This window comes from Papio anubis, chromosome 17, assembly GCF_008728515.1.
Source record: "Papio anubis isolate 15944 chromosome 17, Panubis1.0, whole genome shotgun sequence".
NCBI lineage: Eukaryota > Metazoa > Chordata > Mammalia > Primates > Cercopithecidae > Papio > Papio anubis.
Genome location: NC_044992.1, coordinates 31292983 through 31316844, shown reverse-complemented (window position 1 = coordinate 31316844; position 23862 = coordinate 31292983). Strand labels below are relative to the sequence as shown.

Genomic DNA, 23862 nt, shown 5'->3' with positions numbered 1-23862 from the left:
TCTTACCATACTGTGAACAAAAGGACATAAAATCGGTTAAAAAATCATTAAGGAATCAAATGATAATAGTTGTAGATCAGAAAGTACCTTAAAGGAGTGTCATGCCAGGGAGATAGAGAAATTTTTGTTACAGGTTTCTAAAAGTTATTGTTAATGGAGGACAAAGAAAGATTCTTCAGGAATAGAAGGTACAAGAAACTAAGACCTACAATGGAATAAAGTGGGTCAAGTGAAACATTTGGAGGATAAAAAGAGCACTGTGCTTTTGTTGTCATTAGAGATATGAGGTAAACAAGTATAGAAATGGCAAAACTTCATTTGCAAAAAGAGCTAAAGGACACTAAGCAATGGTGCCCTATGAAAGAGCAGTGTTATTAGGAGATCCACATATCATTTCACTTATTCTTATCACAGACACAGACCTTATTCACTTTAGGCACTCCACTTTTCTGAAGGTTTACAATAGACATCTTCCTACAACTCAGTACTCTAGACTCCTACGACTATATTAAATTCTGTTCTCATCACCTCTCCATACACTTATCTACAAGACCCACTATGGTTCTAGGATATAAGCTCCTCACCTAGTGTCTTTGGTCTCCTATTTTGAACTCTCGCATTTTGAAATCGGATTACTGAGCCACACTGAAGGCCAAGGTCAATGTGACTCTCTGGCACTCCTCAGAAGACAATTCTATGAAACAACCCTAGTCCCAAATATCTCCTTTATTTTTGCCCTCTTTGCAACACTTTACCTATTCTAAGACATCATGTAGATGTTCTATTCCCTATATCATATGTTTCAAAAATAAAAACTAGAAGATGAGTTCTACTGGGCATTTTTTTTTTTTTTTTTTTTTTTTTTTGGTAAACTTTTGTCTTCTACAGAAGAGCAAAGCTTTTGGTCTGTTTTTAATATCCTGCTGTGGAATTGACAGGGATAAAAATCTAAAATATACCAAGGAGTTTAACTAAGTTAATTCTGTAGTTGAAAAGCTCTGACTTCTTGACTCTGTCAAAGAATACAATGGTAGCTTGTTTTGAAATAGTCACTGGAAATCTGGGCTCTGAAAAGTTAAAAACACTGCTTAGTTCTTGCTTGCCATCCAATCTAACATTAAAGCTTTTTCAACCAAACTCTCAATTATTTAATAAAAAAATACCCTGTGTAAACGAGAATTTCCTGCAGGTAGGTTAATTTTGGTTGGGATGGGAGTGTGTGTCTCTCTCTCCATCTCTCTCTTCTCCCCTCTCCTAGATGAGAATGTCAAGCTTCCCAGCTGCAGTTCCAGGACTTTCACCCTCCTTTATGACCTTTTCTCAGGCATGTTCCAGTATAATCTGTAATCTACTCAAGTCGGAAAAGGAAACAGCAGCACCCTGGTGAGAAACAGTGCCTTCTGACCCACATACCAAACTGGGCGGAAGCAATGCTTGTTCACAGGAGCCAAGGAGAGTAGAACGCACAACTAAAAGAAAATGAATTGTGTGTGTGTGTGTGTGTGTGTGTGTGTGTGTGTGAACATAAACACAACAGTTTAGGTGACAATTAAAGACAGAAAATGCTGAAAGACAATCCTGTCTGGGCACTGATTTATTTTGCCTATAACTTTTTTTTTGGAGGCAATCGATGGTGAAGTAAAAACACTGCAATTTTTGATGCATTTCAAGCAAAAACACTTGTTGCTTTCTTTGAGTAAAAAGTTCATGTCATCATAGACATTACTGTAGGTACTTTGAGAAAGGGTGGGAAGGTAGGAAGATGAGAGAAATCTCCCACAAAATGGACTTGGAAACAAGAATCCAATCTTTTTTTCTTTTTTAACAGGATGGGGATTGAGATTATTAATGATATTGTCATCACTTCTCCCCACTACATACAAAGTAGCCTGCATGGAGCTTTGCCTAGGGCTTATTAAATGTCACTAGAATTAAAAGTGTACTTTCAGGAGAACTGAAACTGTATATATTTATGTATGAATACTCCAATAAATAATTTGCTAGGTAGTTTTCCTTTTCTATTGTGAATCCATTATCACCTGTTAATTATTATCTGAATGTGCTGGTTACTATAACATACAAATTTAAGTATTTTTCTTCTCTTAAAGCTAAACTAAACCCAATAAATTTAGAAATTTGATGCCTAAAAATTAAAAGTCATAAAGAAATAATTACTGTTGCTAAACTTCTAAGTAGAGCAAGTATAGTCGACACTACTCCAAAAGGTAACAAGGTGAGCCTAGAACAAGGAATATGGAAAACTTAGGCAAAAAATTACCCTAGAAAAGGAGATGAAATCAACAGTTAGAAACAATGTTTATAAAATGCAAGAACACAGAAGGAAAAATAATAGAACTAGCTGTGAGGAAATCTACTGAAATATAAAAAATCTGTCTGAAAAGTTTCATGCAATTAAGTCTCAATCACAGAGTCAACCCAAACTTGTAAGTTAAATGAACAAAATATCCTCCCTCAAAGTGGTAAGTTCATTACTTATTATTCTTAGAGCACTCCAAGATTTTATTTATTTATTTATTTATTTATTTATTTATTTATTTATTTATTTTTTGAGACGGAGTCTCGCTCTGTCGCCCAGGCTGGAGTGCAGCGGCCAGATCTCAGCTCACTGCAAGCTCCGCCTCCTGGGTTCCCGCTATTCTCCTGCCTCAGCCTCCCGAGTAGCTGGGACCACAGGCGCCGCCACCTCGCTCGGCTAATTTTTTGTGTTTTTAGTAGAGACGGGGTTTCGCCGTGTTAGCCAGGATGGTCTCGATCTCCTGACCTTATGATCCGCCCGTCTCGGCCTCCCAAAGTGCTGGGATTACAGGCTTGAGCCACCGCGCCCGGCCCAAGATTTTAGAATGAAGAAAATTTATTAAGAGTTGGTGCTCTTAATATTTAAGAAGGGTTAGCAATTTTTAATTCATTTTAAGTATTAGGATTGTAATTTGACACTCTTTCAACAATGAAAAATCAAACAAAACAGTAAAAAGACTATATTTAACATGAGAGGGAGGAAAGTAAATTCTTCATATGTATAAATAAAAATTTAAAAAAACAGATCTTTGACCTTAAGCCTCAACCTATTTCTAAATGTATCATATTAAAGCACCCTCAAAATTTCCCACTCCTCTAAATCAAGTTCGAATATAGTACTGAAACTAAGTTCTCAAAAGTGAAGAGTTTTAGCCTAATGAAAAATCCCCGGAATTAAAACTCCATAATCTAACATCCCTTAGAACAAGTCTGAGGTGAAATGTGCTCCCCAAAGTATAAGACCTCATTAAATTGTTTCTTGAAAATACTCTATACTCAACTCTCCCATCTTTATCTCACAATGAATTTTCAGTATCAACAGAGTAAATAGATATTCTTTACTGTAGATGGAAAAAATATGGAATCCTATCTTCTTGTTTCAACAAATGTGACTTTATTACTTAAACTGCTAAACATACAAGATGTAGAAGTATCAGAAGTTGGTTCTGAGATAAACACTTTGTAATAAGATGAAATATAGAATTAGTTGCAAGATTTAAAGTGTATTTTCTTAGATCTGGAGAACTCAAAACTATTTAATTTTACATTTGCAGAACTTATCTTTATATACTTTGTATACCTATACATTAAAGAATGTACACTTAAGGAACAATTTAATATAAAATCAAAGTATTTCCTCTTGAATAAAAAGTATAGCCACAAAATGTAAGTAACTTTCCTAACAATTAAAACGATGTAAACTGAAAGAGCAAAGACTCTCTTCTCTCCACAGTCCCCTATTCTCCCGCCCCATCCTACAGACGCCTTCCTTCTTTTTACCCATGACTGTTAAGGATATTTTCTGGCTCTATTTCAGCATCATGACTCAGGTCATGAGAAGTGTCAAAGATGCATTTCCTTCAGATGGGAAAGAGCAACAGATTATAACAACCATACAAAGATGGGAGTACAGTACGAAAGGGCCAAATCAGCAGTTTTGACAACAGGGCAGATAAAACCTTTTCTATTCACATATACTTTATTTCCAGTTTTAAAACATTTAAATATCTAACAAAATATGCTTACATATTTTACTCAAGATGAAAACAGGAAACCAATACTCCATTTAGCTGCCTAAATTATCAACAACTTGTGGAACAGTTTACCAAAAAAAAAGAAAAAGAAAGAAAAAAAATCAAACTAAGCACACCACACGAATACTACTAGTTCAAGCCCTTCTCTTCTAAATTTACTTTTCCAAAAGTATGCCTATGACTTTACCTATGTACATAAAACCTACTTTTACAAAAGATCCTTGACAGTAAGAATCACAAAGAGGAGTGATACCACCACAATCCTCAGTTGAGAAATAATGACTCTTCTTTCCCTGTAATTCCCTGTGAAGCCGAAACACTTTCTTAATCAGCTGGAGCACTGCCGGAAAACTATATTCATTTATCAGTACTGTCATGCTATTTTTTCCCTCATCTATGGTTTTATCAAATATAGACACATTTCAATCTGCTCCAAAACTAGACCAGAGTGAAACACTATTGAACATTAATTAAGCATTCTTTACTAGAGATGGCTCTTAATACAGAAAATGGAATGCTCTATTTCTTCTGAAGCCAACAACAACAGTGCCCACGTTAATTCCACCTTGGTCCATTCTGAAATAGTAATTTCCCTCTTGTGCCTCATTCTAGCTTCAATATTCTCACCTGCAAAAACACATCATCCAATGTTAATAACTCTTTCAATGAACCTTAAATCCTTTTCCTTTTCTCATCCTCCTCCAAATTCAAAATGTCATTTACCTTATCATGGTAAGAACCATCATAATTTCTATTTCTATGCATAATCCTGGTATAGCCCTGATCCCAGTCTTGTTGTCCTTTTGTAGTTTACAACTATCAACTAGCAGATTTCTAGTTCCTGCTCAGATTTCAACCTCAGGACTATTCATGTCTGTTACTCTCAAGTCTGATAATTTCTAAATCTGTTCGTATGGGTCATTCATTCAAACTCTGGCTATTACAAATCCTAAGAAGCCTACTCATTCTCTTCTCCCTCTCCAATTTTTCTCCAAATTAAAAAAAACACACACACACACACACACACATTTCAGGTCTTCCTTTTGATGAGTACCTAAGGAAATGAACATTCACTTCTTTTCCCAAAATTTGTTGTTCTACCCATTTGCACTTCTTTATCTGAATAAGTAGTTTTTACATTTATTCACTTCAGCAACTAAAAATTCCATCTCCAGATTTCCATAGAAATATTTTTATTTCAGTGGAAACAGACCAGAATTTCTGACTTAACTGTCCTCCTAACTAGGGAAGTAAGACAATAATCAAATGTAAACAGGTTCTCCAAATCCTCTTTTTGTTATTCTAATCACTAGATAAAAATAATGTTAACTCCTTCAACTCCTTGAAAGCTAACTTCTAAGTTTATTGCCAGAAACTCGTCATTACCCGAACCCCACCCTGAACAGGGGATAGAAGAATTTCTCTGTGGGAGAACTGACCAGTGTACGTGAAAAGACCTATGGATAGTGACTATTTGAGGTATGATAATAAAATGGCATTCCTATCTGATAGACCACTGATACCTGTAAGGTGGTATGCCCTTCCCACATTCAAAAAGCTTCCAATCAGTTCCTGTATTGATTTGTTGATTAGCTGAATAAAAATTAAATAATTAATTAAAAATTAATTATTAAAAAATAAAATTTAAAAATAAAAATAATCAGTTAATGATCCATCAAGGATTCCCCATCACTGAGGTCAGTGTTTTGGTTCAATCAGTCTGATGGAGTCTAGGCCTCAGTATTTCTCAAATCTATCCAGCTGAAGTATAATGGACAGTTAAGGGTTGAAAACCACTACTGCAGATGGGCTTGGTGGCTCACACCTGTAATGCCCAGCACTTTGGGAGGCTGAGGCAGGCACATTGCTTGAGCCCAGGAGATCAAGACCAGACTGTGCAAAATGGCAAAACCTTGTCTCTATTTAAAAACAGACAGAAAAGAAGACAAGAAAGAAAAGAAAGGAAAGAAGAAAAAGGAAGGAAAAGAAAGGAAAGGAAAGGAAAGAAGAAAAAGGAAGGAAAGGAAAGGAAAAAAGAAAGTAGGAAAAGAAAGAAAATTACTGCTTCGACATTAAAGATAAAGAAAACAAAAAAAATTGAAAAAGGAACTCAGAGGAAATGGAGATAATAAAAGGAGCACAAAAAAAGCTTCAAAATTTATAACTATCTCTTAAAGAGGCTATGATAATAAAAGAAATGTTCAAAGAAAATCATATTAAAAAGATTGCAGAAATAAAAATGCAACAAGAAGCTGGAAGATACGTTGGGGAAATTCTCATAAAGTTAAAAAAAAAAAAACATAGAAAATAGACAAGACAGTTAGGGGCTCAATGTAGGAGATACATTATTCAAGTAATAGGATTTCCAGGAAAGGGCCAAAAAAAACCAACTGAGAAAAAAACTGAAGAGTTGAAAGAAGAGGCCTCTGGGGAATGACACGCGAGAGTGGGGAGGATAGGACAAAAAGTGCCTTCTTTCATTATAAAATTATATTTTTGACTTTTATAATAAATGCATGTATTTCTTTGATAAAAAACAAAAATTATATTTAAAGAGTAAACAACAACAGTAAGTGTCCAATCAATGTTAATAGAAAAGAGTAGATAACTATTAGGCCTTATAATGCCTCAATGCCTCAAAAATGAAGTTTAATCACTCTGATATTATAAAGTATACAGATAACAAGTCCCTGAATAGCAACACATAGAGAATTAAAAAATTTAGCATAATGACCCCACATACTCAAATGATATAACTAAAAAATTTGCCTCTATTCAATCAATGGTATTCACTCAGAGGAACTGGGTATCTGCATGTAGTACTCAGAAAAGACATTAATTGATAGTAATATATTGCCAAAGTCGAATTTTCTAAGAAGACGTTGAAGAATAAATCACAGAAAACATAATAAAAAGGAAGAGAGACTATTTAAGATCTGATAAGACATGAACATCCCTAGTACCTTAGGGTTCGTGCCAGGGTTGCCTTGATTACAATTAGAAAAGTTGAGAAAATATTGCCCTCTAGAGGCATGTCTCATTAACCATTTAAAAATAAAACTATTTTGAAATCTGGAGTTATGATTTGCCCATGTAAAAAATACATAGAAAAGTAAAAATATTTCCACAAGCAGTAAAAAGCAAAGAAGAAATTCTGGATTAATTTCAAGGGATAACTACATTATCTGGCATTTATTTAAAGGCAAACTTACAGAGAAAAGAAATGTGTTATATCCAAAATGAAATACACAAAAAGATAAAATGTCTAAATAGAGTTTATTTGGTTTTAAACTATTTTTAAATTAATTTTCATAGCACTAAATTTTAAAGTATAATTTAGAGGCAATATAATATCGGGTTTCCTTTAAAAGATATCCCACTGGCAATTTTATTTCCCTCAAAAACTAAGCTATCTATACCTTTCTCTCAATTTTACTGAGAACCTAAAACTTCTCTTTAAAACCCTATTTAAAAACAACAACTGTACAATCTTCATTTCATAGCTTCTCCCATTAATGATTCTGAAATGAAAGCATCTTGTTTTTAGGAAGGTATTACGAGGTCACTCTTTTCTATCCACTTTCCCTAACAAACTCATCTGCTCTGTCTTGAGAAAATAGTAAATGTCAAAACTAGCATAGTGTTATGGCAACATTTTTTTTAAAAAGATGATAAAAGAACTTGAGAAAACAAATTCACCAGGATTACTTTAAATTTGAAAACAACAAATGAAAAACAAAACTGCATTTGAGTTAAAACAATAAAGTACACGTAATCAGTAAAAACCCAGGTACTAAACTAAGATATACCACCACAAGATTTTTCTCCATTTAACATGTTTATACTATTTATATACTCTATGTCATATGAGGCATAAAATTTAAAGCAGAGCTACAGTGCACTTGATTGATTTTTCTTGGCAAAAATTAAAACATGCACATGGAAACTTCAATCCACAAGTAAACAGTGATGTGGAAAGAAAAGTCAAGAAACATCACATTATCATTGATTCTCTTAAGTAGGTGAAACTATATAAGGCTGACATGTGCGGTTGCTTTGTATTTACAATTGTGATGTGGTCTGTATCAAGAAAACTACTGATCAACAAAAGTTAAAATTACAATAAACCATCAAATGAAAGCTATAAACAGAGTCTCTGAGTGGTAAAAGGAATGCCTCATACAGATGCTAAAAAGAAAAGTGATACTTCCAGTTTTGTAAAAGCACTTTACTGAAATATGGAGGCTCCAAGTCCAAGAAATGAGAGGCTTTGTACAAAGGTCTCCGAGTCTCATCAACCACTTCCATTTAGAAAAAGCAGAATCTAGAATTCAGATGCCAAAATCTATGACTCAAAGATGACTACCCCTCTGAGGATGAACAAGTTAATAGGAAAGGAGACACTTCCAGGAACTCTAGAGAACTGCAGAAGTGAATCCAAGATCTGTTTGTTAACTCAATGGAAATTGCAGGAAGAAAACAAATTCCTTAAAAGTCCCATGACACAGTGAGCTCTATATTTCTGAACCTAAAATGGAAAACTAATTTGCAAAATAAAGAAATGGCAAAGGCTCAAGAATAGGTGTATTAATTTATAAAACCATATATCCTGATGTATACAATTAAAATGAGCAAAAACCAATTAAAATGATAATACTGCCATCACTTTTGGTTTTATATTGGTGTAGCAATGTAGCAACTCAACTTATCAATATTGAGCCCCATATTATTCTAAAAGCCTTTAAAGAATAAGTCCAAAATTATTATATTTAATTTACTCATTATTTAGTGAATTACTTATTTATTCTGTTTTCTGGATAACAGGTACTATACCAAAAATATGAAAAATGAATCAGTGCTATAGACTCTCACATTAATAGCAGTATCAATAATGATACTAATGATAGCAACTATAGTAATCCTCCACTGAATATTTGATATGTGCCAAACACTATTTAAAGGGCTCTGATTCTCATAGTTACTCTATAAGATTGGTAATATTATTATTCCAATTTTACAGAAAGAAAAGTAAGGTGCAGATAGAATCAATAATTTGTCTATGGTTACAGAGTTAGGAAACCATGGAACATAGATTCTACCACCAGGGAGTCTGATTCCAGGTCCTCTAATTTCCTGACCAAGGAAGTTTTAACTTAGTCATCAACAGCATCAAAAATAAAAGTAGACTCAAAATAGTAACAGCCATCTATAACAAACCCATAGCCAACATCATACTGAATGGGCAGAAGCTGGAAGTATTCCTCCTTAAGAACTGGAACAAGACAAAGATGTCTACTCTCACCACTCCTATTCAACACAGTACTGGAAGTCATAGCTAAAGTGATTAGGTAAGAGAAAGAAACAGAAGGCAACAAAATGGGAAAAGAGGAAATCAAATTATCTCTCTTCACCAACAATATGATTCTATACCTAGAAAACTCTAAAGATTCTGCCAAAGACTCCTTAACCTGATAAATTACTTCAGTAAAGTTTCAGCATACAAAAATCAGAAGCATTTCTATACAACAATAATATTCAAGCTGAAAACCAAATAAAGAATGCAATCCCTTTAAGAAAGGCCACAAAAAAATCCCATAAAATACCTAGAAATACATCTAAGCAAGAAGGTGAAAGACCTCTACAAGGACAACTACAAAACACTGCTGAAAGAAATCACACATGACACAAACAAATGGAAAAGTATTCCATGCCCATGGATTGGAAGAATCAATAGTGTTAAAATGTTCATTATCACCCAAAGTAATCTAAATATTCAATACTATTCCTATCAAATTACAGAATGTCACAGAATTAGAAAAAACTATTCTAAAACTCATGTGGAACCAAAAAAGAGCCCAAATAGCCAAAGCAATCCTAAGCCAAAAGAACAAAGCCTGAGACATCGCATTTCTTTTTTTTTTCTTTTTTCTGAGACAGTCTTGCCCTGTCACCCAGGCTAGAGTACAATGGTGTGATCTCGGCTCACTGCAACCTTCAGCTCTGGGTTCAAGTGATTCTCCTGCCTTAGCCTCCCAAGTAGCTGAGATTACAGGTGCACGCCACCATGCCCAGCTAATTTTTTTTGTATCTTTAGTAGAGACGGGGTTTCACCATGTTGGCCAGGATGGTCTCGAACTTCTGACCTCATGATCCATCCGTCTTGACCTCCCAAAGTGCTGGGATTACAGGTGTGAGCCATTGCGCCTGACCTGAGACATCACATTTCAAACTGTACTACAAGGCTATGGTAACGAAAACAGGACAGTACTGGTGCAAAAATAAGACACATAGACCAATGAAAAAGAACACAGAACTCTGAAATAAAGCTGCACTCCTAAAATCACCTGATAATCTTCAACAAAGTTGACAAAAATAAACAACGGGGAAAAGATATAACTATTCAATAAATTATGTGGAGAAACCGGCTAACTACATACATACAGAAGAATTAAGCTGGGCTCCTACCTCTCACTACATACAAAAATTAATGCAAGATGGATTAGAGACCTAAATGTAAGACCTGAAACTATAAAAATTCTAGAAGAAAACCCAGGAAAAACTCTTCTGGACACTGGCTTGGGGAAATAATTTATGACTAAGCCCTCAAAAGCAAATGCAACAAAAAAATTGACAATTGGGACCTAATTAAACTAAAGAGCTTCTGACTATCAACAGAGTAAACAGACAACCTACAGAATGGGAAAAAATACTACAAACTATGTATGTGAACAAAGGACTAATATCCAGAATCTATAAGAAACTTAAATCAACAAGCAAAAAACAAATGACCCCATTGAAAGGGGCATTTAGACACGAACAGACACTTCTCAAAAGAAGACATACAATGGCCAAGAAACATATAAAAATGCTTATCATTAATCATCAGAGAGATGCCACAATGAGGTACCATCTCACACCAGTCAGAATGGCTATTAGTAAAAAGTCAAAACAACAGATGTTGGTGAGGCTGCAGAGAAAATAGAACACTTACATACTGTTGGTGGGAATGTAAACTAGTTCAGTCCCTGTGGAAAGCAATTTGGAGATTCCACAAAGAACTAAAAATAGAATTACCATTTGAGCTAGAAATCCCACTACTGGGTATACACCCAAAAGAAAATAAATCATTCTTAAAAAAAAAAAAAAAAAAAATGCACTTATATGTTCATCACAGTTCTATTCACAATAGCAAAGACATGCAATCAACCAAAGTGCCCATCAATGGTGGATTAGATTTTTTAAAAGTGCTACATATGTACCACGGAATACTATGCAGCCATAAAAAAAAAAAAAGAATAAAATCGTCTCCTTTGCAGCAACATAGGTGCTGCTGGAGGTCATTATCCTAAGTGAATTAACATAGAAACAGAAAACCAAATATGTCATGTTTTCACTGATAAGGGAGAGCTAAACATTGGGTGCATACAGACACAAAGATTGGAACAATAGACACTAGGGATTCAAAAAGAGAGAGGAAAAGGGTGGGGAGTTGAAAAACTACCTATTGGGTACTATGTTCACTATTTGGGTGATGGAATCAATAGAAGTCCAAACCTCAGCATCAAGCAATATACCCATGTAACAAATCTGCACATGTACACCCTTAATCTAAAAATTTAAAAATAATAATAGGTAGAAAGTGGAAAACAATCAGTACAGATAAAGGGTTTACAGAAGGAGTAAATATATGAAATTCAACACTACTTTTAGAGGGAGAAAGTACATCACAAGCTGGCCTTGAAAGATGGGGTTGAATGTGTACCTGAAGAAGTAGGGAGAAAGTAATTCAGGTGTAGAAACACGGTATTGAAGCTGGAAAGCAAAGACATGTAATTAAATTTACTTAGGGCACAAATAATGATGGAAGATATGCTTTACTCATTCAAAAAAAAAATTTACTAACAGGTGAAAGGAATGCCTATTCTCCTAGAGGACTATTTCTTACCTTTGCCTTTCTCCTCAAAGCTCCTCACCCATAGTGAGGATGGGTGCAGGTATCGGAGCTTTGAGGAGAAAGGCAAAGGTAAGAAATAGTCACTTCCATTTCCCTATGAAAAAGGAAGCAACATCCTCTGTCCCCTCTACATTTTCCTCATTTTCCTGCTTCCCCTTACATCAATGCTCTCTGAAACACTTGTCAACACTGTCTTTTCCTATTCTTACTAAAATCCACTGGGACCAGGTACCTACCATCCCACCAAAAGTGTTCTTATCAAAGATACATGTCTTTTACACAAGGGGTTCCCAACTCCTAGGCGGTGGACTGGTACCGGTCTGTGGCCTGTAAGGAACCGGGCTGCAGAGCAGGAGGTAAGTGGCTAGCAAGTGGGCATTACCACCTGAGCTCACCTCCTATCAGATCAGCAGCAGCATTAGATTCTCATCGGAGCACAAACCCAATTGTGAACTGCACATGCAAGGATCTAGGTTGCACACTCCTTATGAGAATCTAACTAATGCCTGTTGATCTCAGATGCAACCATTTCATCCCCAAACCTCCCATCCCTCCCTGCACTGGCCCATGGGAAAAACCGTCTTCCACGAAACGAGTCCTTGGTGCCAAAAAGGTTGGGAGCCACACTTCTACATTACTAATTTTAATGGCCTTCTGTCTTTTTCTCAGTTCTTGTCTTCATTGATCTATCAGTAGAATTTAACACATTAATCATTTCCTTCTTTCTAAAAAAATTAATTCACTTGGCCTCTAGGATTTCTCATATATAGTTTTCCTTTGTATGTCACTGGCTACTTAATGTCGGAGGGCCCCAGGGCTCAGTCCTGGGACATCTCTTTTTTATACTCACTTACCTACAAGGTAATTTCATCTCATTTTTGTTTCAGCTATCATCTATGTGTTGCAAACATTTATCCCTATATAAATGACTGCTTTCCACTGAACTCCAGACTCATATAACCAACTACCTACTTAACATCAGTAGGAGGTCAAAGAGACATCATATTAAACTTAACATGTCCAAAATTCCTGATCCTGTCCCCATCCCAAAACCTGCTTTATCCACAGCATTCTCCATTTCAACTGACACCAACCCTATCCTTCTCGACATTTAGGTTAAAAGTCTTACTCATTATCTTGACTCATCTCTTCTTTCATACTTGACATAAAATGTACCAGAAATTCTGATGGCCATACCATAAAAAATATATCAATAATCCAATGACTTCTCACAATCTTCACTATAAACAACTTACTCCAAACCTCATCTTTTCTTGCCAGAATTTTTGCAATACTCTCCTAACTGGTCTCAACTAAGTGTCCACCCATGTCCACGTACAGACTGTGTGTTCTCAACACAGATCTCCAATCTAGTCTTGCCAAAACACAGTATTATCATGTCACTCTTATTCTCAATGCCCTCCAGAGCCCCGATCCGCCCCGCCCCACATCTCATGCTGTGTGAAAGGCTGACAATGATCTGCCCTCGTTACCTCTCTGATCTCATCACCTATTATACACCTTACACCATGTGCTTCAGCCACACTGGTCTCTTTATCATTCCTTGAACATTCCAGGCACACTCCCACCTCAGGATTTTACACAGGCTGTTTTACATGAATTTCTCTCTTACTTCCATCAGATCTTTGCTCAGATGTTATCATCTCAGTAAGGCCTATGGGAAGCATACTAATTTCAAATTGCAATCCTCCCTAGGCATTCCCTATTCTTCTTCCCTCACTTTTCTCTGTAGCTCCATGGGAACACGGACATGTTTCTCTCTTGTTCAATGCTAAATTCCTGTAACTCAGAACAGTGCCTGGACACAATAAACACTAATTAATGCTGTTGATCAAATGACTACATCTTAGAGATGCTGATTTTTTTAAGTTGTTACTATGAAAAAAAAGCTCTTCATTCTAGCAAGTAATTATTTAAATCTAAATTGTTCTTCTTAGAACAACTTCTAAAGATGTTTTAAAACTCTGGTTTAAAGCCTTAGAATCTGGTCAGGCGCGGTGGCTCACGCTTGTAATCCCAGCACACTGGGAGGCCAAGGCAGGTGGATCACTTGAGGTCAGGAGTTTGAGATTAGCCTAGTCAACATGGCAAAACGCAGTCTCTACTAAAAATACAAAAATTCGGCTGGGCGTGGTGGCTCATGTCTCATCCCAGCACTTCGGGAGGCCAAAGTGGGCAGATCACTTGAGGTCAGGAGTCCGAGACCAGCCTGGCCAACATAGTGATACCCTGTCTCTACTAAATGTACAAAAATTAGCCAGGCGTGGTGGTGGGCGCCTATAATCCCAGCCACTCAGGAGACTCAAGCAGAAGAATCGCTTGAACCTGGGAGGTTGAGGTTGCAGTGAGCCAAGATCGTGCCACTGCACTCCAGCCTGGGAGACAGAGCAAGACTCTGTCTCAAAGCAAAGAAAAAAGAAAAGAAAAGAAAAAAAATAGCTGGGCATGGTGGCATGCACCTATAATCCCAGCTACTCAGGAGGCTGAGCAGGGGAATTGCTTGAACCCAGGAGGCGGAGAATGTAGTGAGCTGAGATGGCACCACTGCACTCCAGCCTGGGTGACAGAGCAAGACCCCATCTCAAAAAAATAAATAAAGCCTTAGAATCTATATCAATTGCCAAGATACAAATAGAAACACCAAAAAGACTTTGTGCTCATGGAGGTCAATCTAATAGGAAGCCTAGACATGTCAATGAATAACCTGCATATTATAATATGATAGAAGTATGCAGAACATACCAATATCAAGGTTGACAAAGACTACAAAAAGCAAAAGAAGGCTTAAGAGAGGCAGTAATATTTTAGCTTGCTTAGTAGGCATTCAAAGAGGTAATAATAGTGTCAAATAAAGAAAAGCTGCAAATAGGAAAGTTATCAAAAAATAAATACATGTGGCATATTCAAGGAAGGGTACAGACATCTAGGTATGGTTAGACAAGAAGCTGGAAATAAGATAGGACATTTTCTAACCTTCTAGGAATATGGTGAGACACAAAGATCTTAAGCAGAAAATTGGCAGATCATATTTATGGTTAACAAAGGAAGTGCTTATGATAGTAAAAATTTGTTAGAGATTACTGATATAGATGAGGGAAAAAGTGATGATCAGGGATTCTTAACCATTTTTGTGCCACAAACTCTTTGGACCATCTGGGGAAGCCTGAGGAATATTTCCCAGAATAATACTTACAAGGCATGGGGAAAAGATATATAATTACAAAGAAAATGAACTATATTAAAGTATAGTATCAATATACTAAAAATAAAGTGTTATAGTAATGTATATAATCAATTAATACTAAAATATTATATAATCATAATAATTTCAGTAGTGATGAGTAAAAACAATATTTTAAAATATATTCAATAATGCAAGACACTTCAAGATATATATTTCATATATAAAGTGATATGAGTATCTCTGCATTTTCTATTGGTAACAGTCTCACAAGCATGGTTAATATTTTTGTCATGTATTTTCCATGTTCATAATAAAAAGGAAATGCTTACTTTTGGTTAAAGGATAGTGAATATAAAGATGTAAATTTTCTTCCTATCCTGTTCATGGATCACAAGAACTCCTCAACTAGACAAAGTGGATGTTCGGGCAACAAGATAGGAAATGGAAGAGATATTTATAAAGAATATATTTCAAATAAATAAACATCCTCTGGAAAGTTAAAAAAAATTGGCAAATAGATAAAATAATCCTAACCTAAACTGGATTGGGTCCAAAGAGTAAAAAGGAAATACCCCTATATCAACTGTTATTTAACAGTTTCCTTTACTTGGCTAAAAAGAGCACAGACAAACAACGGTAATACCGCCAAAACATGATTCATTTTCAAGATGAATCCCTCCCTGTTCAATGGTTTACATTGTTTTTGACCAGCATCAGACTGTTTACCCACACAAACTGTAAATACATCATTTTTAGAACTAACCAACAACAATGCCCATTTTGTTATGACATGTAAGATACAAAAAAACATGAAGAAAAATGACCATCACTGTAAGGTCCATGCTTCAAAAATGAGAAAAACTACACAGAGAAATAGAGGGAAATAAAATTTTAACACGTGTTATCTATCAGGAGGAATAGGTTGTCTGAAATTCCTTGCTTTCCAAAGGAAATCTTAAGTACAGCAGCATAGTCAAACAGTGTAGATTCTCCTCTCTGAGATTTCTGCAAAAAACATGAGGAGAGACATGAAAGCAATAAAGCTCAGCGAAAACAGTATATTTTGACTTGGAAATCTAGTACTGCTCTTTAACTACTGTCCTTTTACAAATGACAAAATCCTTCATTGGAACTTTGCAACCTTCAGCAAAAGTATATTGAAAGATATTTGTTCGCAGTCATTTAATATCTGTCTTTTCCCATGGAATAGAAGATCCATGAGGGTAGGAATGACCATAATCTTTTGTGCATATTATGCTCGAAGCCTAACACAGAAACCTCTTATGTGGTTTGCCAAATAAAGAAGCAAGAATAAGAACAAAAAAGAAGCTCAAGGGAATATTTTCTGAAGACATATAAATGTAGGGATCACAAATTCTTCTTAATTTACTAATACATCTGTGGTTTCTCTTATTGACCTAGCTGCCCCATGTGTACAGTGAATCGCTTTGCCAAAAGATTTTGGTAAAATTTTATGTTAAGAAAAACATTTAACACAAAAAGAAAAGCCCCCAAAGAACCTATACTACACATCTACATAGAGAACACAATTTTAACACTAACACCAAAACATGTAACTAGTTAAGTCTGAAACAAAACGTTTTACAAATAGCTGAAAATATCAATATCTCACAGCTTTCTAAATTTTATTTTATAAAAATTCTATTTTTTTTAAATATAAGCATTGTTTTTTCAATTTTTATTTTATGTTTAGGGGGCACATGTGCAAGTTTGTTACATGGGTAAAACGGCATGTCGCTGAGGTTTGGTGTACAAATGATCTTGTCACACAGGTAGTGAGCATAGTACCCAACAGGTAGTTTTTCAACCTTCACCCCCTCCCACTCTCCTCCTCCAGGAGTCCCCAGCGTCTACTATTCCCATCTTTATGTCCATGTATACTCAATGTTTAGTTCCCAATGACCTTTTGCATCTAGGACTGATTCTAAAAACTTTCAACCTTAAATATCATGGGTCACTAGTTAAGTTAAATACACATGAATAACAATCATTCCCATTAAAAATAATAGAACGAAAGCATAAAGTATGATCTCAGGAGCAGAGAGGTCCCATTATTTTGAGTTACAAAAGTCCCGAGGATAACATTTACCTATATTTTTTCAGTCTATCTTAAAGCTTCCTACAGTATGTATGTGTGTGTATATACACACACACACATCTGGAATTCATCAGATACTACAAAAGAATGTGTAATGTGGTCAGTATAGAAGCTGAAACAAATTAAGAAAGGTACATACTCAAAAGAATTACAAAGAAGTACTCAAATACGTGAACACACATATTCATAACAGCACTATTCACAATAACCAAAAGGTAGAAACAACCCAAATGTACATCAGTGGATGAATGGATCAATTGTGTTATATTCCTACAATGGAATATAATTTACCCACAAAAAGGAATGAGGTGTTAATATATACTACAATGTGGATGAACTTCAAAAACATTATACTAAATGAAAGAAGGCAGAAACAAAAGGTCATATATTCTATAATTAAATTTATATAAAATACACAGAACAAGTAAATTTAACAATCTACAAAGCAGAGAGTGGTGTTTGCTAGGGGTTTAGGGGAAAGAAGAATGAAGAGTAAGTGCTTAAAGAATATGTGGTTTCCTCTTGGAGTGAGGAAAATGCTTTGTAAACAGAGGTTGTGGTGGCACAACATTATGAATGTACCATCACGTTTACATGGCAAACATTATGTTATGTAAATTTCAGGTCAATTAATAAAATAACAATGACTTTCTGTGGTAACCATAATCTCTCTATATAAGATTCCCCAATCTTGAAAACCTAATATGGTCACCCATCAAGGGAAATCTGCAATGCTCCAGAAAAGTCAACGTTTTCTATCGTTCTAGTGAGAATGAAATGGTACAACCACTCCAGTGTTATTTATCAAGGTTAAGATTCATCTACGTTATGATCAAGAATTTCCACTCAAAAATTAGTATGCATATTATCCCCAAACCTGAAACCATGCAATGTACATCAGCAGTAGTAGAAAGGATAAATAAATAGAAGTACAATGGAATAAATGAGAGCTGTAAATAAATGAACTAAACCTACCTGCAACAACAAAACTTAATCTCACAAATATGTTAAAGAAGCCAAAGATATCAAAATATACATACTCTATAATTTCATTTACATAAAATGGGAACAACAGTGTTTAAGGACACTTGCTTAGGAGTAGAACTATTTTAAAAAGTAAAGAAGTGGTTACCATAAAAATGAGAATTGTGGTTTAATGTTATGCAGAAGGTATGCAAAAGAGAGATTCCAATAATGTTCCATTTATTGATTGGGATGATGGTTACACAGCTACTTGCTCTAAGAAAAATTACTGAGATACACTATTTTTTGTTTGTTTTTCCTGTGACACACTAGCAGAAATCCCGCCAATCCCATTTTAAAATAAAATGCAGCCGGGCTCACGCCTGTAACCCCAGAACTTTGGGAGGCCGAGGTGGGCGGATCACAAGGTCAGGAGTTCAAGACCAGCCTCGCCAACATAGTGAAACCCCATCTCTACTAAAAATACAGAAAATCAGCCAGTCGTGGTGGCAGGCACCTGTAATCCCAGCTACTCAGGAGGCTGAGGCAGGAGAATCACTTGAACCTGGGAGGCAGAGGTTGCAGTTAGCTGAGATTGCGCCATTGCATTCCAGCCCAGGCTACAGTGCAAGACACCATTTCAAAAAAAAAAAAAAAGCAAATGGTGCTCTATCTAAAATACACATTACCCATGACTATTTCTTTCCAACAATAAATACTTCTTAATAAACTACAGTGTCCCATTGAACACAATGTTCTGAAAGAGATAAGTAAAAAGGACGTTCAGTTCCCTGAAGTTATAAAAATAGTTCCAAGTTTTATATTCCATAAATATGATACCAAATATCCCTTATATATTGAAACAGGGAGTTAAAATAGCATGGTAAAGATCATCATTACTATATTGGCTCCAATTTATTAAATGATTTAATAATTAAGAATTTCATATAAGCCTAAGATCTTCTTTTTACATGAACAGACTATAACAAGTTTAGTTTTACCCCAGATCTGTAAAAATAAGGACAAAGGGAAGGAAGATTCAAGACAACAGTGGAGACAGAAAATTACCATGCAAGGGTGACCCAGAAGGGCTGCTTGATAGACCTGGAATAGGGCTACAGCGACCTCCTTGCTTAGACGTCAGTTCTTGTTCAATCTCTTCCAGTCCAGCACTTTTCTGGAAACGGCTCATGCGATTCACTACTCGTGGTGACATATGTGTACGAACACAAGGCTGGCCACCATAAGGGTTGATGGGGAAAACGTGGGAAGTACCCCGGAGAGTACTGACCACAACCCAGCGACAGTCATGGCTGAAGCAGATGTCTTGTACCTAGAAATGAGATAAGAAAAGATACAAAAATGTCTCAAACTACTTGGATTTATCTAAGAGTATCGCACATCACCAAATATGAATATAAATGATTGCCTCATTATCAAATGTACCTAACATCAGGTAATAAATAAAAATTTATTCTACAGATGAGTTTCACAATGACGGCTGACCAAAACTCCATTAGGTAGAATGTTATTTCAATAGTCAGGGATACAGGATCTTGAAGAGAGGTGAAATGCAAAGAAATTAGGATCTTAAAACACTCAGTGCCCTTTGCCCCCCAACACACACACATAACTGATAACAATAATAACTCATGTATCTGCAGTGGCTCATGTATTTGCAAGCTTTTTCTATAAGAGGCCATATGGCCTTATAGGATGTAAAAGCTCTACTGTCTGTTGCAATTACTCAACTCTACTCTTGGACTGTCAAAGCAATCATAGAACATATGTAAATGAATGAGTGCAGTTATGTTAAAAAAAAAACACACACAAAACTTTATTTACAAAAACAAGTGGTGAGCCACAGACCTAAGCCAGGGAAAGTTAATTGGTAAGACACATCATACAGTGAATAAAGAATCTCCAGTATTTTTGAATTAGCAAATTGAATTTACTACCTTTATCTCAATATCAGTCAACTGGTGACAACTTGAGCAAAAATATCTCCATTTACTTATTTGAGAAAAAATTAAAGAACGCTAAGGAAAATTTGATACTGTTATAAGCATTTTTAAGCATAGCCTCTAACAGGAAAGCAGGTCACAGATACTTAAGTTTTCTACACTGACTAAATTAATTTTCCACCACCTAAAACAATTGTCAAATAGTGTTTTTAAAAATCCAGACAAGAGAAAAAGCACAGTAGAATAAAGATATTTGTGAATGAAACTTAACATGAAAAAATATATGGATACAGTGAAAGCAGTACCAAGAGGGAAGTTTATAGTTATAAGCACCTAAATAAAAAAAAAGGAAAACTTCAAATAAACAATCTAACAATGCATCTTAAAGAACTAGAAAAGCAAGAGGAACCCAAACCCAAAATTAGTAGAAGATAAATAATAAAGATCAAAGCAGAAATAAATAAAATTGAAATGAAGAATACAAAAGATTAACAAAACGATAAGTTGGTTTTTTGGAAAAATAAACAAAATTGACAAATCTTTAGCTGAACTAAGAAAAAAAAAGAGAAGATTCAAATAAATAAAATCAGAGATGAAAAAGGAGACATTATGACTGATACTACAGAAATTCAAAGGATCATTAGAGGCTACTATGAGCAATTATATGCCAATATGTTGGAAAATCTTGAAGAAATGGATAAATTCCCAGACACATACAACCTAACAAGATTGAACGATGAAAAAATCCAAAACCTGAACAAACCAGTAACAAGCAATGAGACTGAAGATGTAATAAGTCTCCCAGTAAAGAAAAACCCAGGACCAATGGCTTCACTGCTTAATTTTAGATGTTTTACCAAACATCTAAAGAAGAACTAATATCAATCCTACTCCAACTATTGAGAAGAATAGAGGAGGAAGGAATACTTTCAACCTCATTCTACAAAGCTAGTACTACTCTGATACCAAAACCACACACATACATCAAAAAGAAAGAAAAGAAAAGAAAAGAAAAGAAAAGAAAAGAAAGAAAGAAAGAAAGAAAGAAAGAAAGAAAGAAAGAAAGAAAGAAAGAAAGAAAGAAAAGAAAGAAAGAAAGAAAAGAAAAAAGAAAAGAAAGGAAAAAAACAAGAAAGAGGGAAGGAAGGGGAGGGGAGGGAAGGGGAGAGAAGGGGAGGGGAGGGAAGGGAAAGAAACCTACAGGCCAATATCCCAGGTGAACACTAATGTAAAAATCCTCAACAAAATACCAGTAAACCAAATTCAACAACACATTAAAAAAAATCATTTATCACGACCAAGTGGAATTTATCCCAGGTATGCAAGGACAGCTCAACATATACAAATCAATGTGACATGCTATATCAAGAGAATAATGGATAAAAACCATATAATCATTTCAATTGATGCTGGAAATACATTTGATAAAAATTCAACATTACTTCATAATAAAAACTCTCAAAAAACTGAGTATAGAAGGAAAATACCTCCACACAAGAAAAGCCATGTACAATAGACCCACAGCTAGCATCTTACAGAACAGGGAAAAACAGAAAGCCTTTCTGCCAAGATTTGGAACAAGACAAGGATGCCTACTTTTATCACTCTTATTCAACAAAGTACTGGAAGTCCTAGCCAGAGCAATCAGACAGGAAATAAAAGGTATCCACATTGGAAAAGAAAAAGTCAAATGAGCCTTGTTTGCAGAACATATGATCTTATATTCAGAAAAACCTAAAGACTCCACCAAAAAAACTATCAGAACTGATAAACAAATTCAGCCAGGTTGCAGGATACAAAATCAACATACAACAATCAGTAGCATTTCTATGGGCCAAATGTGAACAATCTGAAAAAGAAATTTACAAAGTAATCCCACTTACAATAGCTACAAATAAATAACTAGCAATTAACCAAAGAAGTGAAAGTTCTCTACAATGCAAACTGCAAAACACTGATAAAAAGTAACTGAAGAGGACACAAGAAAATGGAAAGATATTCCATGTTTATGGATTGGTAGAATCAATATTGTTAAAATGTCCATACTACCCTAAGCAATCTACAGATTGAATGCAATCCCTATCAAAATGCCAATGACATTCTTTACAGAAACAGAAAAAACAATCCTAAAATGTATACAGAGCCACAAAGGACTCGGAATAACCAAAGTGATCCTGAGCAAAAAGAAAAAAAAACAAAACAAAACAAAAAAAAAACTGGAGGAATCACATTACCTGACTTTAAATTATACTACAGAGCTATAGTAACTGAAACAGCATGGTACTGGCATAAAAGCAGACACATAGACCAATGGAACAAAACAGAGAACCAAAAAACAAATCTACATACTACAGTGAACTTACTTTCAACAAAGATGTCAAGAACATATATTGGGGAAAACACAGTCTCTTCAATAATTAGTGCTGGGCAAACTGGATATACATATGCAGAAGAATAAAAATAGATCCCTATCTGTCGCCATACACAAAAGGGCTTTTATCCAAAAAACAGGTAATAGCAAATGATGGCAAGGATGTGGAGAAAAGGGAACCCTCATACGCTATTGGTGGGAATGTAAATTAATACAACCCACATGGAGAACAATTTGGAGGTTCCTGAAAAAACTACAACTAGAGCTACTGTATGATCCAGCAATCCCCCTGCTAGGTATATACCCCAAAGAAAGGAAATCAGTATATCAAAGAGATATCTGCACTCTCATGTTTATTGCAGCATTATTCACAATAGCCAAGATGTGGAAGCAACCCAAGGACCCATCAACAGATGAACGGATAAAGAAAATGTGGTATATATACACAATGGAGTACTATTTGCCATAAAAAGAAAGAATAATATCCTGTCACTTGCAACAACATGGACAGAACTGGAGGTTATTATGTTAAGTGAAATAAGCCACTTGCAGAAAGACAAACTTTGCATGTTCTCACTTATTTGTGGGATTTAAAACTTAAAACAATGAACTCAGCCAGGCACGGTGGCTCATGCCTGTAATCCCAACACTTTGGGAGGCCGAGGCAGGCAGATCACTTGAGGTCAGGAGTTTAAGACCAGCCTGGTCAACATGGTGAAACCTCGTTTCTACTAAAAATACAAAAATTAGCCTGGTATGGTGGCGTGCGCCTGTAATTCCAGCTACTCCGGAGACTGAGGTGGGAGAAACTGTTGAACCCAGGAGGTGGAGGTTGCAGTGAGCTGAGATCACGCCATTGCACTCCAGGCTAGGTAACAGAGCGAAACTCCCTCTCAATCAATCAATCAATAAAACAAAATAATGAACTCATGGAGATAGAGAGTAGAAGGATGTTTACCAGAGGCTGGAAAGGGTAGTGGAGGGAGGAGGGGGGACTGGGGATGGCTAATGGGTACAAAAAATAGAAAAAAAATGGATATCTGGTATTTGATAGTACAACAGGGTGACTGGAGTCAATAATTTAATTTTACATTTTTAAATAAATAGAATGAATAAGACCTACTATTTGATAGCACAATAGGGTGACTACAGTCAATAATAACTTAATCATATATTTTTAAATAACTTAAAGAATATAATTGGGGCCAGGTGTGGT

At 35.5% G+C, this 23862-nt stretch overlaps 1 protein-coding gene across 13 annotated transcripts in view; it reads right to left on the bottom strand.

Moving 5' to 3' along the window:
• BCAS3 (BCAS3 microtubule associated cell migration factor) overlaps positions 1-23862 on the bottom strand; it is a 704563-nt gene that overhangs the window by 389512 nt on the left and 291189 nt on the right. For all 13 annotated transcript variants that reach the window (XM_017950665.3, XM_017950664.3, XM_017950669.3 and 10 more), the window contains exon 15: positions 19380-19644. In XM_017950665.3, coding sequence (XP_017806154.1) covers positions 19380-19644 — 265 coding nt within the window. The remainder of the gene's footprint in view (positions 1-19379; positions 19645-23862) is intronic.